The sequence below is a fragment of the Syngnathoides biaculeatus genome, chromosome 2, assembly GCF_019802595.1.
Source record: "Syngnathoides biaculeatus isolate LvHL_M chromosome 2, ASM1980259v1, whole genome shotgun sequence".
NCBI lineage: Eukaryota > Metazoa > Chordata > Actinopteri > Syngnathiformes > Syngnathidae > Syngnathoides > Syngnathoides biaculeatus.
This window is the reverse complement of record NC_084641.1, coordinates 30,500,120-30,516,937: the sequence shown is the minus strand read 5'-3', so window position 1 is coordinate 30,516,937 and position 16,818 is coordinate 30,500,120. Positions and strand designations below refer to the sequence as shown.

Sequence of the window (16,818 nt, the reverse complement as noted above, 5' to 3'; positions counted from 1 at the left end):
TTTGCGTTTCTTGGTTTTGTGTTGAAACGTTTCCGTCACCTGATGATTTTCATCGTGCCATCGTTGTGAGACAAATTGTGGTCCGATCCATATTTGGAATTTTCCTCCTCGCTGCCGGCGAGCAACATGTGAAATAAACGTTGAGTGGACCTGTCGCACCTTCGCGATATGAACCCGCGTCGTCAAGACGTGTGTGTACACACTTGTGGATGACGCTCGGGACGTCACGCTATCGATCTTCGATGAGCTTTTAGGGCCGTAAATCCATTTTTTTCCCCTCCGCTTGGGCGCTCCGAAGGCCCGGTAAAAGGTAGAAAATCCGGAGCCTGCGATCGAATTGATCTGACCAAAGAGTAGAAATGAAAGACGATTGATGTCAATGTCTCGCTCGCTCTCCGTTTTAGATTGTCATAAGTCGACGGTAAAACATTTGAACGTGACGTGAAGGCAGACATTTATAACGCACGCATCGTTGATAAAACTGCTGTCTGTGTAAAATCAGTCAATAATGTTTGCGAACAAGCCGTCCAGTGGAAAAAAAAAAAAGATTACAATAATTTCTTCTTTGTTCAACTGGATGAAAAGTGCACCGAGGAGAAAGATTTCATAACACGTTCAGTGAAAAAATATGGAGTGTGTGGTGTGTAATTATTTTGTTTATGACTCGTGATGATGATGATGATGATTGGTGTCCTGGACGGGATGGCAATGCAACATTTATGCCACTTGAGTCCCGGCTCCAATTTTGCCGCGTGAAATGTAAACAACATCAAATGAGATATGATTCATGACCGACGCGCGTAACGTGGCTGACGCGCTTGTTTTTTTTTTTTTTTTTTTCCGACAAGAAATCGCTGCATCGTTTCGTTGATATCCACCTCACGTTTTTTTCCCCGACAATTTGTCGCAACTTCCATCCAAGTCAGGAGGAGTTTGCGTCCATTTTATGAGGATTTGGACTGGAACTTTTGTTGATGGCCTTCCAGATGTTTCTCACTGCGCTTTTGGTGTCACGGCCTCCGTTCAGGTTTGTCTGATTTGTTTGATGTTTTCCCGAGTTCAAGGTTTTTGTTGCGTCCACCTGTTCTCGTTTGCCCCTCCCCCCTTGTGTCGACCAATCGGATCCCTCGTTGTCTCGCCGACGTGTTTTTCCTGAGCTCAGTGGTTTCTTTCTTTCTCGTCTTCTTCGGTTGCTCGTTCGTGTCGGCGTCCACGCCGGTGTCATTTTCCATGCCACTCGTGATTTTTTTCCAGTTTTCCGTTTAGTTGAATGTTTCTGTGGTGTGCTTTTTTGCCCTTTTTTTTTTTTTTTTTTTGGACATTAAATATCATTTTTTTGGAGACTCCTGGCTTGCCTCCCTGCTTTCCTTCACTTGGGTCCTCCACATGGTTTGCTTCGCCTTGCTGACCTTCACAGACCCTGACCGTGACATTTTGGTCCCGTTCCTCTTGATAGGACTGATGTGACGGATCCGAGTTTGTTGGCTGCCTCGTTCGCGAACGCCTTTTCACAACTGCCGGTGGTGGTCAACTCGTTTTTGGAGCCCCCGTACCACGACCCGTGGTTCCTGCTCTTCTGCAGGATGTGCGTCTACGCCAACAGCGCCATCAACCGGTTGGACAGAGATCGAGGCTTTTTGATGGCCGCTCCCAAACGATATCCTTAAGGCACAATTGAACTAGTTGTGCAGTCTGCCGTTTGAATACTTGGCGTCAACAATACAGAGCACTGGAGAGTGTGGTAAGGAAGTGGAGAAACGGGTCCAAGCGGGACGGGACAGCTGGCGGAAGGTGACTGGTGTACTATGTGACAGAGGAGTCTCCGCTAGGATGAAGGCCAAGGTTTTTGAAACAGTGATTAGTCCGGTCATGAAGGACGGATTAGAGACGGCGGCACTGAAGAGACGACGGGAGGTGGCAGAAATGAAGATGTTGAGGTTCTCGCTAGGAGTGAGCAGGCTGCAGAGGATTAGACATGAGGTCATTAGAGGGAGGGACAGCCAAACGTTGGAGGTTTTGGAGACAAGGTTCGATCGAGAGAGGAGACTTTGACGGTTTGGACATGTTTAGAGGTGACAGATTGAGCAAATTGGTAGGAGGATGGTAAGGATGGAGCTACCAGGGAAGAGAGCGAGAGAGAGGAAGACCAAAGAAAAGGTTGATGGATGTTGTGAGGGAGGACACCAGGACAGTGGACAGTGTTAGAGAGGAGGATGCAGGAGATGGGACGTACAGGACGAGCCAAAAGGAAAAGAAGAAGAATCAAATTTGCATCACAAGCTCAATGGCTCTGGAGTCCCATAGCAACTTGTTCCCGTCATGCGTGTACTCTGGCAGCCCGGATAAGACCGAAGGACTCCACGTGAGAGGCTCAGAAAAAACCCCCCAACCCCCGCCGCTTACGGTTTGCAGTCCACTTTCATTCTGCCTCCAGCTCTGGGACGAGAGGACTCCCTCGGATGGCTATTGTACGTTGAAGGGTCCGCGAGGCTCGCTATCAATAAATTCTGCGTGATACACGGAGGTCACGGTTTGCGTGTCGCAACATCACCGCTAAAACCACTTAGCCATTGTTCTCCACTTTACTTATTATGCAGAGTGGCGGTGCTGGAAATCCAAACAGAGAAATGCCAACGTGAATAGCAAATGAAATGAAGTTGTTTGGAGAGAACCGTGTGGCCTTCAAAACGCGTCGAGCAACAGAAAAGGTTCATTTATGGCTGTCAAAGGAGAGCAGTTGACCTTTCAAGCAAAAACATGGCGTCATCCATCCATTTCCTGAGCCGCTTATCCTCACGAGGGCTGCAGGAGGGGGAGGAGCGGCGGTGGGCCACACCCCGAACTGGTCGCCGGGCACGTGGAGACAGACAACAATCACACCGAGAAACGCATGCTTCCAGGCACGGACTGGAAAGAGAACACAAAGTGGCCCGTTTTATTTGCTTTCGACAAAATGGCACACGATTTGCGCATAAATACAGAAAAACCAAAAGTACAGTACAGTACAGTACATTCCGATGTCGTCCTCATTTCAAATATCGCACGTGGACAACGAAGTTTAATTGTTCAAACGCGCTTCTTGAGAGGCGTTTAGATCAGGCAACGCGGTGAAAGGCCGGCCGGTTTTAGCGCGCCGATGAACTGAGCAAACACGTCGCTATCGTTACCTGTGTTGTTAGTGATCAACATGAGATGTACCGTACAGCGTATTGTACGTCGTAGGACCGGCTGCACTAATCCGTCCCGAGCACGTGAAGAGCACTTCTAGTCGAACAACATAGACAACGCTTCCTCCTGATGAATGGATTTCATTAGCAAGATAGCCGGCAAAAGCTAGCTCTGTCTCGACCACATTTTAAAAGATCTCCGGACCGTGGCCTCTTGTCGCATCAGGTGCTGTGTACCACGGTGGAAATAGAATCTATTTTTACGTGAACCTCTGAACACCGTCAACTGGTCGCCAGGAAATCGCAGTCATCGAATACACCGGTTAACAAATGAATTCTGGGTCCGTGGCTCTGTTACGGTGTTGAACTCAAATGTTGCCAGGTATGAATTGTTCATCGGGGTCACGAGCATGGGACAAGGGCTACGTAGGACCCAAATTCAGGACTCCGAGGCAGTGGCATGATGTCAAGTGTGGTTTTATTCCAGGCAGAGGATGGCAGTCCAACAAAGGCAAAGGCACAAAAAACACGTGGCAAAGGGTTAGGTCCGAAAACATGAAAACCACGTCGGGAAACTACTAGGCAAAAACAAGACTTCACTCGACTTTGCTTGTGGCAAATACACAACAAGAACCTCGTCTATTCACGCAGACTCATACAAGGAAGCGGCAACTCGAAACACAACACGCGAGGCTTAAATATCTGGCATTAATTCGAGCCAATGAGGCGCAAGTGAGGAGGCCGCCGCCACGCCGTTGACAACCAAGCGACACTTGTCGCCGTGCCTCACGTGCACATTTCTGCTCGGAGTTTTCCCAGCAGCACCAGGAAGTGTCGGCGACGCGCCGGCAGCTGCAGAACGTCGCGTGCGCCAGAAATGACGTTGGCGCGAGGCAAGGCACATTTCCACGCTGGGTTCGAGTTTTGCCGTCAAAAAGGACTTGTGCCATATTTTTGTACTGTCCGAGTCCCAGGAGCGTAGATTCTACAGGGAAGCCGTTGCCGACGTGGGTCGACGGGATCTCCAGAAGAGCAAAAACGCCAAAGGTCAAGGACCCTGCGCAATCAATTGGACTTGATTTGTTCCTTTCAAGTTTAAGGGTCAATATTATCACGTTATATTCGCAGAGCATTATCCTGATCTTTTCAGTGCAATTTTCGAGTTATGTGAGCATTTTGAGCTTTTCTGTTATGAGAGAAAATGTTTTGCAATAAAATTCCCTCAAAGTTCCATTGTTCCCAAGTTAGCCTCTTAATTGCCTTATCGATAACCCAATCCCTCACTTTGAACAACTTGATCAGTTTGAACTGGAAAGCGTAAAAAGTCATTTTAGTCACGTCACCGCACCAAATGGAGAAGTTTGCTTTTGCGTCTGAACCCTTCTCTTGCTCTCCGTGTCGTCACGGTAACTTTGATTTCAAATGAATTACAATACAAAATCAAATCAGCAGTAGTGTCTGTTTGTACTCGCCAGTATTTTTCCGCTGTCGCCGCGAACGCAGCCTAGCTAAGCGTCCTCGTCTGCCGAAGCGAACCGAACCTCCTGATGGTTCTTCCGTTGACGTCCTCGTGCTCCGTGATGGGTTCCTTGCTCTCGCGGGGGGAACCCTTCATCGCGGGCGCGTCGTTTTCCACGTCCTCCCGTCTGCGGGGACAGGAACACTCGCAGAGCTCCCGGAAGGCCGCTCGAAACTTCTGGGACATGAGGTTGTAAATGATGGGGTTGATGGCGCTGTTGGCGTAGATGCACATCCTGCAGAAGAGCAGGAACCACGGGTCGTGGTACGGGGGCTCCAAAAACGAGTTGACCACCACCAACGTGCGGTACGGCATCCAGAGCAGGCCGAAGAGGACGACCACCGCAGCCAGCATCTTTGTTATCTGGAGAAACCAAAGGCAAAATCGCCACTAAAGTCCTGCACGGCCGGTATTGTGAACACAAAAGCTGTCCTGAGGACTCCGGCAATTTTACGGACCCCTAAAGAAGGCTGAGATCAAGATCTCCTCAACCTAGAACAGCTCTGTAAACTTTCGAGTCTTTCTTTTGTAAAATAGGAAAATGAAAAAGGGTTGAGGGTGCACACCGCCTGCTGCCCATTCACTCTGTCTGGGATAGGCGCTAAATGTCGTCAATAGTTTACAGTTTTTTAGGTATTCACACGGTCTGGCGCGGCTCCACTGTATCTCACGTGTAATTGGACCAGCGCTATCTCTGCATTTTTTTTTTTTGTTATCACGATGCAACTTGAATTTTCGTGTCCCTTCGCTTTTACCTTTAGAGAAATGGAATAAGGTAGTACGCTATTGTCTGTATTTACCTGCTTCCTGGCCGAGACGGCCCCCTTACTGGCCTCGGCGGCGTCACCGGAGCGACCCCGGTGAACCGAGCCTCTGGCGTTGAGGCGCGAGGGCAGGGGGCTCGCGAAGAGAATCCTGGCGATGAGGCCGTACAGCACGCCGGCCACCGCCAGCGGGATCACGTAGAACAAAGCGAAGTCCAGGAAGTAGATCGGCATGTAGAGGCTCCTGGAGACGCGGTAGCCGCAGGTGACCGCCACGCCGTCGCTGTAGACGCTTTCGTCGGTGTCCACCAAAAAGAACCACATGATGCAGTAGAGGGACGTGAAGACCCACACGCCGGCGATGATTCTCTTGGCTCGCGACACGGTGCATATGAACTGAGCCTTCATGGAGTGACAAATGGCGATGTAGCGTTCGACGGTGAACGCGGTGATGGAGCACGAAGAGACGTTGATCCCCAGGTACTGCAGGTAGGTGATACACAAGCACCCCGTGTAGCCGTATACCCAGAAGGCCAGCACGTCAGAGATGTTGGGCAGCCCTGCGGTCAGAAGCACCACCAGGTCGGCCACCGCCAGGCTAACGAGGTAGCAGTTGGTCGCCGTCGCCATGCGCTTGCTCCGCAACACCACCATCACCACCATGACGTTTCCGGAAATCCCCACGCCGCAGATGAGGAGCGTCAGCAATATGGTCACCACCTGCTCTTCCAACGGCTTCAGGGGCATTCCCGTCATATTTAGCGCCGCGGTCACGTTTGGAACGGCGCCCTTGCCGTTCTCCATCTTTGAATCCGTTTCTTGACCTTCGGTGGCGCCGACAAGAATCCTGAAGAGACGCATTTTGAAGAGACACATTTTCCCTTTGTCCTTGCTGAAATGTTTTCTGCTGTGCTTCACAATCCTGTCAAGTATCCAACTTACCTATCTAAGCGCTTATCTTTGCTCGCTGCTCACCATGCATACCACCGAGCGCACTCTCCATTCAGGCAGTTTGATGAAAGTCTTCGTTCCCACAGTCTGCACCACTTCCGGTCGGTCCTCCCATTCGATTTTCTGGCCCAATCTCTGCAACAAAACATCAAATGCAATTTGTTTGTCGCAATATTGTCATTTTAGAAAGTTAGGGAAACATACTGTGCATGATCACGACAACTTTCGAACATTTCGTTTTTACATTACTGCTATGGAGTACTCTTGTGTGTTTACATAATTTAAATCAACCACACAGAACAGTTTTTTTTTCCTGCTCATGTTTGTATTTGTTTACTCTGTTGCCAAGTCATCCTTGCAAATTGCTTTGCCTGTTTAAATAAAGGTTAAATAAATCTTTTTAAATGGTGAAATTGTGTCTTTCAAGTACTACTAGTCACTTTTCATGACTTTTTGGGCGTGGCTAAAAGGAGCCTGTTGACCTGTGCCATGTTCAACAGGTCTTTGATGAGCATTCCTCAACTTTTTCTGTCTTTTTTTTTTTTTTTGCCACCTGTGCCAGATTTTTGGGAACGCGTCGAATCAATTAAATGTAAACTTAACGACTATTTGGCCGCCACGGTGGCTCAGCTGGAAAGCGTTGGCCTCGCAGTTCAGAGGTCCCGGGTTCGATCCCGGACCCGCCTGCGTGCGTTTGCATGTTCTCCCCGTGCCGGCGTGGGTTTTCTCCGGGTGGGCGCTCCGGTTTCCTCCCAGATCCCAAAAACACGCAACGTTAACTGGAGACTCTAAATTGCCCCGAGGTGGGATTGTGAGTGCTGCTGTTTGTCTCCGTGTGCCCTGCGACTGGCTGGTGACCAGTTCAGGGTGTGCCCCGCCTCATGCCCGATGACAGCTCCAGTACTCCTGTGACAATTGTGAGGATAAGCGGCTAAGAAAGTGGATGGATGGAAGTTCCTGGCTGATGTTGCTTCAATATTTTCTTTCCTCCCGATGTGATCTATTTTGTGAAGGGTACCAGCCGCTCCCGAAGGAGAAGAAACCCCCAAAACATGATGTGGTCTACCCCATATTTCAGAGTTGGGATGGTGTTCTCGGGCTCGCAAGCGATCGCCTTTGTTCTCCAAATGTACGTCACAGTCATCATTATGGCCAAACAGTTCGGTTTTAGTTTCTGTCGGACGGTGTCTCCAAAAATGAAGATCTTTGTCCCCGTTTGTATTCGCACACCGTAATCGATCTTTTATGTTTATGGGGTTGTAGACACCATTTAAAATATCATTTCCGACTTTCCCTTGTCAATATTTTCGGTCTGTCTGATTGCACTTTTCAAAGGACCGCAGGAGCAGGATAGAAAATTACCGCATGCTGTTGAAAATTGTTCCAACGTAAAAAAAAAAAAAAAAACGATACTGATCCTCCCGTTTTGCATGAGCAAGAAGCTGAACAGGAGATGCAAAAAAAAAAAAAAAAAGTGTGGCAGGTCATTTTCTTTGTATTTATGCAGAATTGCTTGACATTAAAATGCATGTGCGATGTTGCTAGGAAGACATCCAACGGTGTCACATTTTGTTTGTGTGTTTGCGGGGGGGCTTTGCACGATGAGTTTGCTCAGAGAGGTGGGGGGTGGGGGGGGGGGTGGGGGTGGGGACTCCAAGGTGACAACTGAGGAGCTGAAATATCCTCACTAATTAATACGTAACAGGTGAAAGTGAGCTGTCACAGGGCTGATGAATGCGTGCTCCAAAAATTCAAAAATACAAAATTCTAGAATTCCTCACAAATGTTTCTAATCTAAATCATGGAGGGGCGTTCAAATATTTCCGTCGTGGGTGGGATTTCTCCTTTCAGGGGCCCATCGTAGCGGAACAATTAATCTTGGAAAATCATTTTGGGGATGTTGAAGAGGAAACCGGGCCAAGCACGCGTAGAACATACAAACTCGGGGTCCGCGGATTCGAGCCTCCAAGCTGACAACTGTGACCCAGCTGCCGTCAGGCCTCTTTTTTCCAAAAACTTGTCACGAGTTCACAAACTGTAACTGCGTCAGGTCAACTTTTACCGTAGTTAGTGAAAGTCAGCTGGGTTAGACGCCAGTTCCGGGATGAAGACGGGTATCGAAATTGGATCGACAGTCGTGATACAGCAGCAGCAAGAGGAGCAGCAGTACTCGTACTCGTACTCGTACTCGTAACCTCGCTCCCGCTCCCGCTGTGCGTGCTTCTGTTTAGCGTGCTGGCAATCATTCGATGCAAAACGATGCAACAGAATATTCATTTCAAATCCCAAATTTAAAGACTAAATTCTAATGATTGTGCATAAAATGCACCTTAATCGACAATGGCAATTAAAATACACTGAAGAAATGACATATACGGGTATATGTCCTAAATGTAAATATGTGAGGAAAAAAACGGGCAACTTACCATCACTTGCGGGGAAAACGCTGAGTGTGATGCGATAGTTGTCGGGTGAAATCCGCCAAGACACGCGATTGTCGGCTTGGTCCTCTCTCTCTCTCTCTCTCTCTCTCTCTCGCTCTCTCCCTCTGCCACTCTCTATTTTCACAGCGCACCCCCCCCCCCTTCGCATCCCCCTTACACACCATCCACACCGACTTGTAATGTACTGCAACTTCAAAATCAATTCCAGGGTACCGTAATTACTGGCCTGCAATTGAACCCAAAGGGTGGACCCCAGTGACTAGTCGACTGAAATCGCCTTACCGTGTTTTTCTTTTCACCACATCGCGGCTCCATTTTTTCACGGCTACATGTCAAATTTTATACCGCCAGACTTTTCAGGATTGGGAGATTTCGTAGTCGGGATTTTTCCACCAGGAGGGTCACCGTAAATCAGAAATCGCAAGCGAGGAGGAAAGAGGACACAAAAGGCAGAATTAACCCAAGCAAAAGACGGAAGGAAGAGAGTTTGCGTTCATTTCACACTGAGAAACAAAAAGTTTTACTGGCTTACAAAACTGCATGTCTACGGTAAAGCAAACGTCTTGGGCTGATTTGACCACCGCTGGTTGAAGTGAACTGTGAACGTTCCACGAGTGGTGAAGGACGCGCACAGCCGCCAGTCCACTTTCAATCGAAACGTTTCATAACGAAATTCTTTCACATGACAAATGCACCAGCCAACTCTACGCTCCCATTCGCTGATTCCCAGGGAAGGCCACACACGTTCAAAGTCACAGATATCACAATGAAGAATGTGTGAAGGATGGCGACACAAAGTGGACACAACCACATCTGCGCCTGAACTGTGGATTTTGTTTTGGTATTCCGTGCGACGCGTTGAAATATAGCGACGATACTTTATGCTGAATATATTTCATGAACGACGAGAGCTTCAGGAACGCAATGAAGGAGGGATGAGCCCAGCAGTTTTTGATATTTGTAGACTGGAAGCGAGAAAATAGTTGAAAAAAAAAACAAAACGATTGTTCCTAAATGCATGAATTCGAAGGAGTTGGTGGCATGTCCGCCAGTCTGGACAGGACGTGTTTAACTTTTTTACGGTTTTTAACAACACGCCAGCTGATAGGAGATTGTGTGAAATGTTTTTCATGAACTGAGAGATCAGAACATATTGCTGCAATTTGCAAGTCTCGACGCTGGCCCCCACTCAGATGTAGAAAAAAAAAAAAACCCTTTAAAGTTCTGCTGCTGATCAATAAATAACTAAACGATTTAGCTCCCGAATACTTGAAAGAAATGCTAATAAAATACAAACGTGGTCGTGTTCTGAGATCTGCAGGCTGACGTCAGACGTTTTTCTTGTACTGTTCATTTATAGCAGTTTTCATTTTTGTGTTTTAATCCTTTCGGGATATTTTTTTTACTTTTCTGTACTTTGTCTTTGAAATGTCTTTTTTCTTCATTTCAAAATTCTTTTCATCATCGAAAGTGTATGAAAGCCGTTAAACAAAGAAAATTCCCTTGCTTTGCCTAATGTTGTTCAAGTAATGCGTTCATTTTATTTTTAATTATTTATTTGATATATGCCGTACACCATAAAATATTCCACTAGTGTCAAATGAATGCTGAACCTCACCAAGGCGCACGGCTACTCTGTGCCAAATGAATACGACAACTGACAAATCTCAGGCTTAAAATAGATGAAGAAAAATTGATTTTTTTTTCTTCCTGGAAGGACTTCTTAAAATAATCGCCAGAAGCTATTTTGATGTGAAAGATTTTTTTTTTTAATATAGTGATGAAAATAGAACAGCGCGTCATTGATGCCCCGCAAGAATAATTCCACAACTTCAAAATACTGCACGGGCCGAACCCGCCCAAAGTGCCATAACGCCATCTAGTGGCGCCAAGAAACACAATCTGGCTTGATTTCATGGAACGATATGTATTATGCAGTACTGGTGAGGAATAGAAATGAATATTAAAAACAGGAATCCCAAGTTAACTACAAGAAATTTTACCACAAAATTGGCCAAAATGTTTTGTGATCCACTGATGATAAAGAATCTTTAGACCTGAGACCTTTCCGACTTGTCAATCACGCTTTCAGTAACAGCCAATCAGATAGCCGCATCCTGGCTTGACGCATGCAACTGCCGCCATGTTGTCCCACAAGCAATGCTGGTTGTCAGTAGCAGGCGCTTGGAAAAGTTCACGTTACGAAGAAAATGGTCCTCGGATGCGCTTGGGGAACGAGCAATTCTGATGAAAGATTTCCGGCTAGCTTACGAGGGGCCCGCTTGATTCATTTTCCAAAGCCTAAAACGCAGTTGACCAATTGTCTGCGACGGATTAAGGCTCGCGGAAGAGCGCACGTACAACTAAATGTGGACAATTCGAAGATAAGTGAGGTTGAAGTATCTTCTCTGAGTTTGACTGAATTATTATCAGCGCAGAAGAAGAACTTTCACTTTGCTAGTGTATCACTGACCTGCTGAACGTCACGTTTCATGCCGAAGAGTCGGGTTCGTGATACGTAAATGCGCCACGTCATGCAAGAGAAATGTCTATTTGCCTATTTGCTGTTTGTGTCACATCAGACTTTCCGTTACGAGCCAAGTCAAACTTTTTCATCTGGTGACCACGGTACTGACTGAGTTCATCGCCATTGTTTAAATACACTTGTAGAAAATGGAACCTACCACACTTCTAAAGACTCCAACGATATTGCTGGTGATCTTTCAAAGTAAAAAGTACTCACCCTGCTTTCCATGCGCAGTACAATTCCACCATTTTGATCCTGTTGGATTTCGACATGAAGTTTGTGAGGCGTCAAATATTTTTGCATCGATCGCCTACATTTCGCTGTCACGCTGACCTTGCGTCCTCCTCCGTCCAAAATCTATAATTCTGTGTACATAACCTTGCGTGAAATATTTAAGACCTCTCTGTAGAACTCTCTTGGACAAGTCTGACGCATTTGGCAAAAAAAAAACGTACCGCAATATTATCAGGACTACGCGTTAGAGAATCGACTTCAAACCTGTTCTGTTCAATCGCCATTTTGGAAACTTGTGGGACATGGCAGATGTAGCTAAGGGGGGGGGGGGCGGAGCTTAAGCTCGCCATCGGAAAGGTCCATTGTCGTTGTCGACGTTCACTTCAGTCACTTGTCGATTGTTGTTGCTTGATTTCATTCTCTGCTGCGCTGTGAGCGTCACGTGCAGACAACTCGTTGCGGCTCTTTCGGGTCCCCCGTTGCTCGGCCTTTGGAGACCCGGTAAGCCCGTCTCCTCTCTTCCTGCTTTTTAAAGAAGGACGCACAGATGTTCCCGCGTAGCCGAGCGGCGTAAACCTCGAGGACGAGCAGCGCGTAGCTGGTCAGCCACAAACACGCCAGCAGCGCGCTCACGGCCGCGTCGGGAGCCGAAGTTGCGGCGTCGCACAGCGACCTCACCGAGCTGAAGTTCCACCTGTAGTCCTTGCGGAAGTCCGACTGCTGCGGATTGATGCAGGATGGCGAGAAGATGCAATACGCCGGCATAAACCATTGAGCCTGTCGGCGGTCAAAAGCAAAATGAAAACAACGCCAAAGGGCCATAAACTCATTGACGACGGTGGCCATTCCTACTGGTCAGCGCAAAACATTTACTTCCACGGCACAGAAGGTGCCGCCCAACTTGTTGGGGGAAATTCAGGTCAGTAAACCACACGAATGGCCAAAATATTCCAATAAGCAATGCAATAGTGATACCATCTTTAGATTTGAGATCAGCACAGCTTTTGGGTAGAAGATAAAAATCAGGAAAGGAATGAGTTCATCCATTTATGAATTAGTCTCAACAAAACCACGTTTCCGTTCCAGCTTCGTCCCGTTAAAGTTTGGAATGCGCCGAGCATTGAATTGTTCCAGTCCAAGCGGATTCCAGTCTAACCTCGTCTGTCAGCCTATCCGTGACTACCGCAAACAGGAAGGGGCTCGGCGCGGATCCCTGATGCAGTCCCACCTCCACCTTAAATTCTTCTGACACACCCACGGCACATCTGCTGCCCTCATACACGTCTTGTACTATTCTAACATATTTCTCCGCGCATGCAGTACTACAGTTCCTCTCTTGGTACTCTGTCGTAGACTTATGATGTGACAAGGGACTACGCGCGTGATCAGGTGTGCGTTCTCACCTTGAAACTGACGCTGACGGTGGCAGATATGGGCGGAAAGTCCAGCAGCCACGGAAGAACGACTTGGATGATGTGATACACGAGGTAGTCCAAGGCTGCTATTGAAGCCGCCGCAGTGAAATATAAGGTCACCGCCACGAGCGATACGGCGCCGGGCGTGCAAGCCCCACGCAAGATTCGAACTTTTCTGAGCAAAGACGTGGAACGTTGGCGGACGCCGTGATCCTCACGCTTGTTGTCGACGGAGCCGTTGTCGAACTGAACGTGCGTCAAATATGATTTCAGGTAGCGGGCAGATTCAAAAATGAGCAAAGCCACGAAGACGGCGGCCAGAATCCTGTTGGATAGCATTTTGTATTGCGCCAAGGTGGTCCTCATCAGGGAAACGTTGACGTCCACGTGTCCAATCAATTCGGTGAACCTGCTTTTCACCTCGGACACGTCCACCCGCGTGTAGGTCTCCAACCTCCTCAAGTTGGTGACAATGCTCAGGTCCTCCTTCCTGGCTTTAACGGCTTCCCTGAGAATGTCCCGCCTCGCTGCGTTTAAGAGCTCCGAAGAGTTCAACAAGGTCTGGGAGAAGCTCTCGGCGGTGCACTTGAGGGTGCGCGCCACCGCGCCGACGTTGGCGCCGATGTTGGGGATGACGTTGGCGATCAGAATCATGACCGAGGCCGAGATGAGGAGCTTGCGGCCCTGCTTGGTGCAGAGCGTGGGGAGGGTCAAGGTCAGCACGCAGCGCAGAGGGTGGCACAAGAACGACGCCAGCGACGCGCCCACGCTGTACGCCAGCGCCGCGGAGACGGACGCGTCGCCGTCGTACCGCAGCGTTTCCGAGAGCCAGCGGTGGAGCAGCGCGCCGGTGGCGGCGGCCAGCGTGAGGCAAAGGCACATCTGGGTCCACAGGTGGCGCCCCACGGGCTTGGGTGAGGAGTAAACGTCCCACAGGTACGACACGGAGGACTTCACCCACTCCCTGGAGCAAGCTCGCCTGTTCACAAACGCACGATGGCTTGTCACTAGAGGGCGCTAAGGAGCTACTCAACTTTGCACGGTGGGCACCAACGTCCATTTTCTGAGCCACCTATCCTCACGGGGGTGCCGGAGCCTATCCCGGCTGGTTGTGGTACACCCTGAACTGGTCGCCAGCCAATCGCAGGGCACACGGAGACAGACGACAGCCGCGCTCACAATCACACCGACGGGGCGATTTACAGCGTCCGTCCGATCATTGCACGTTTTTGGGACGTGGGAGCAAACCGGAGTGCCCACCCGGAGGAAAAAAAAAAAAAACCCACGCAGGCACGAGGAGAACACGTAAATTCCACACGGGCGGGGCCGGGATCGAACTCAGGACCTCAGAACTGCGAGGCCAACGCTTTTTTTTTTTTTTTTTTTTACCAGTTGAGCCACTGTGGCGCCTAAATACAGATATTCATAGTAAAATAAAAAGTTTCAAAATAGATGATCTAGACTTAAGTGAGCAGGATAAATACTATTGAGTACAGTGAAGTTCTTCCATTCATCTCTATTTTCAGATTTGGTGATTTAGATTCCAAAATGTTTACGTGGCAGGAATTTGGGATTTCCTCATCTACGGGAAATTCATGGAAAAATGTGAAGAATCTGGAGAAATCCCCGCACAAAACCGGCGAGGCCAAAATCCCACATCGAATGAACGATCCATAATCGAGCGCCGCCATTCAAATCGAGATAAAAATCACTTTACGACCCCGCCCAAGCGTGAACTCAACAATAACAATTTTCATAACATGTTGCGCCACGCTAATCATCGGCTGGCTTCGGGTTAATACACAACAGAAATACTTTCAACCCCTCACAAAGGAAAACACGTTTCTCGCTTGGAAAATATCAAATGAAATTCAATTCACATTCCTCACATTTGGACATAAATAATAGATCAGAACGATTCTTACCTGACGGGCCCAATGAGGCACTCTGTGCCAAACGTCATCGCTGCTATGAAATCTTGCGACTGAAGTAAAAAAAAAATGGATGAGAAAAATATGAAGTAAAAAAAAAAAAAAAAGAGGAAGTGGCGTGGACAGAGTCACGGTCACGTTGTCGACCCGCACGGAATCGGCAACTTTAAATCTGGCAAAACGGGACACGGAGCCATGTGACCACGTTACGTACGCCGTCTACAACAGTTTCAGTATTGTGACGTCGGACAACGCGGCACCGATCGGGTGTTGCGAGTGTCGTTTGTTCCACCGTACAAAATATGAACCACAAAAGGACACAATTGTTGATTTAAAAAACAAAAATCTTGCCTTTGCAAGAATCACCTCGATGGCGACGTACGAGTACTTCAAACGGAACAATGTTCGAATCAGAAGGCATTTTTGTTCTTGGGAATGTTGGCGTTGCAAACCGAAATGGAGAGCCTCCCCATGAAAAGCGCCTTTTCGCATTGGGACTTTTGATGGGCGCACTTGCGACTTTTCCCACCTCTTCCTTTCCTCACTTCTCAGACGACTCGCGCGGTTCAAGGTTTTGCGTTGCAAAACTTTTGAGCGCCGACACTGAGTAACCGCAGCAGCCTCGCGCAGGTTAACCATTGCCGTCGGCCGTGTGACTCCAGATACTTTATAACGTAGCGGCGGCGGGGGCCCTGGCGACGTCCCGACGAAGGACAGCGAGTTCGCTCGGGTTGCCGGACGAAAATCTCTCGTTCGTATCTCACACGTCGCGCATTTCTCCAGCAAACCGCAGGTTGGTCAAAGTAGCGCAAGGATCGAGCACACGTCAGTTATGGGACAAACACCTCTGGGGAGGAAAGTTGAGTTTCACAGAACTGGAAAAGGATCAAAATGAAAAACAATCAGTTTCCTCCACTTTGTTCTGTTTGGTTTGGTTTTAATAGCAGAATTCCTTTGGTTTCTGGTCTCTCTCTCTAGAAAAGCGGCGCCTTTGCTAGTGACTGTTTTTGTGACGGACGCTGCCGCTAATCGACGCGTCCACCAACACCGCAGCTACGCTTAACTAGTGAGTAGTAGTCTGGCTGTCCCTTGCGTGAAGGTGGCCAAGTTGTTCAGTTAAAGTACAGCTCAAATTCCCAATTCCCAGTGAGCCGTGTACTTCGGTCACAACTTCAAAGAACTGACCTTATATATCAGAATCAGAATCGGAATCGGCTTTAATGACCAAGTGTGTAAAAGACACCATGAATTTCTCCTCCGGCAGTCGGTGCTGCCCTGCTATGACAATCAGAACAAAGAACAGGTCACGTATTTGTATTCTTTGTATTGAACAATATTTTCCGTTCCTGAATAAACATACGGAATTTCATAAAGCTCTAGCGTGGGAAGCCTGCAACAAGCGCAACAAACTGTGGTGATCTGGTCTGTCCGACCAGACCAACATCGACTGCACTTCAAATACGCCGATTGAGACGTTTCGATTTCAGGGATCAGAATTCCCGCAACTGCGTTTCGATGGGACATATGCTAACTAACTAACTCACCTATTCCTTGGTTGTAGATAGCCACATGTGAGCAGATGTACGGAAATCTTTGACTGGGCCCAAAACCCCCCAACTGCAATTTTGTGCGGCACGGACGCGTGCGGTAGAATTATTGGGGGCGTCTCGAGCCAATTTCAAATGCTGATTGTACGGGCTCAAAATGTCCCACTTCAAAGACGGAACACAAAGAGACGAACATCAGTCGCGCTTTTCACATTTAATGGGTGCACCCAAATATGTGCATAGCCCCCGCATCTTCATATCACAATTATCAGTTCGCACTTGCGTAGCTTTTTGAGTGGCTTTGCAGTGTAGCCCAAAA

At 48.2% G+C, this 16,818-nt stretch overlaps 1 protein-coding gene across 5 annotated transcripts; it reads right to left on the bottom strand.

Moving 5' to 3' along the window:
• Positions 1-3,063: 3,063 nt before the first annotated feature.
• On the bottom strand, positions 3,064-15,001 carry ocstamp (osteoclast stimulatory transmembrane protein). Of its 5 annotated transcripts, none has more exons than XM_061847082.1 (4): positions 14,947-15,001; positions 6,393-6,536; positions 5,487-6,297; positions 3,064-5,049 (listed from the first exon to the last, which is right to left on the bottom strand). In XM_061847082.1, exons 3-4 carry the CDS (start codon positions 6,252-6,254, stop codon positions 4,672-4,674), a joined length of 1,146 nt encoding a protein of 381 aa, XP_061703066.1. In that variant the 5' UTR covers positions 6,255-6,297; positions 6,393-6,536; positions 14,947-15,001; the 3' UTR covers positions 3,064-4,671. The 5 variants fall into 5 exon arrangements, with proteins under 5 accessions (XP_061703066.1, XP_061703096.1, XP_061703076.1 ...); XM_061847112.1 differs by lacking the exon at positions 14,947-15,001 and adding an exon at positions 8,828-8,842; XM_061847092.1 differs by lacking the exon at positions 14,947-15,001 and adding an exon at positions 8,464-8,797.
• Between the last annotated feature and the right edge of the window lie 1,817 nt (positions 15,002-16,818).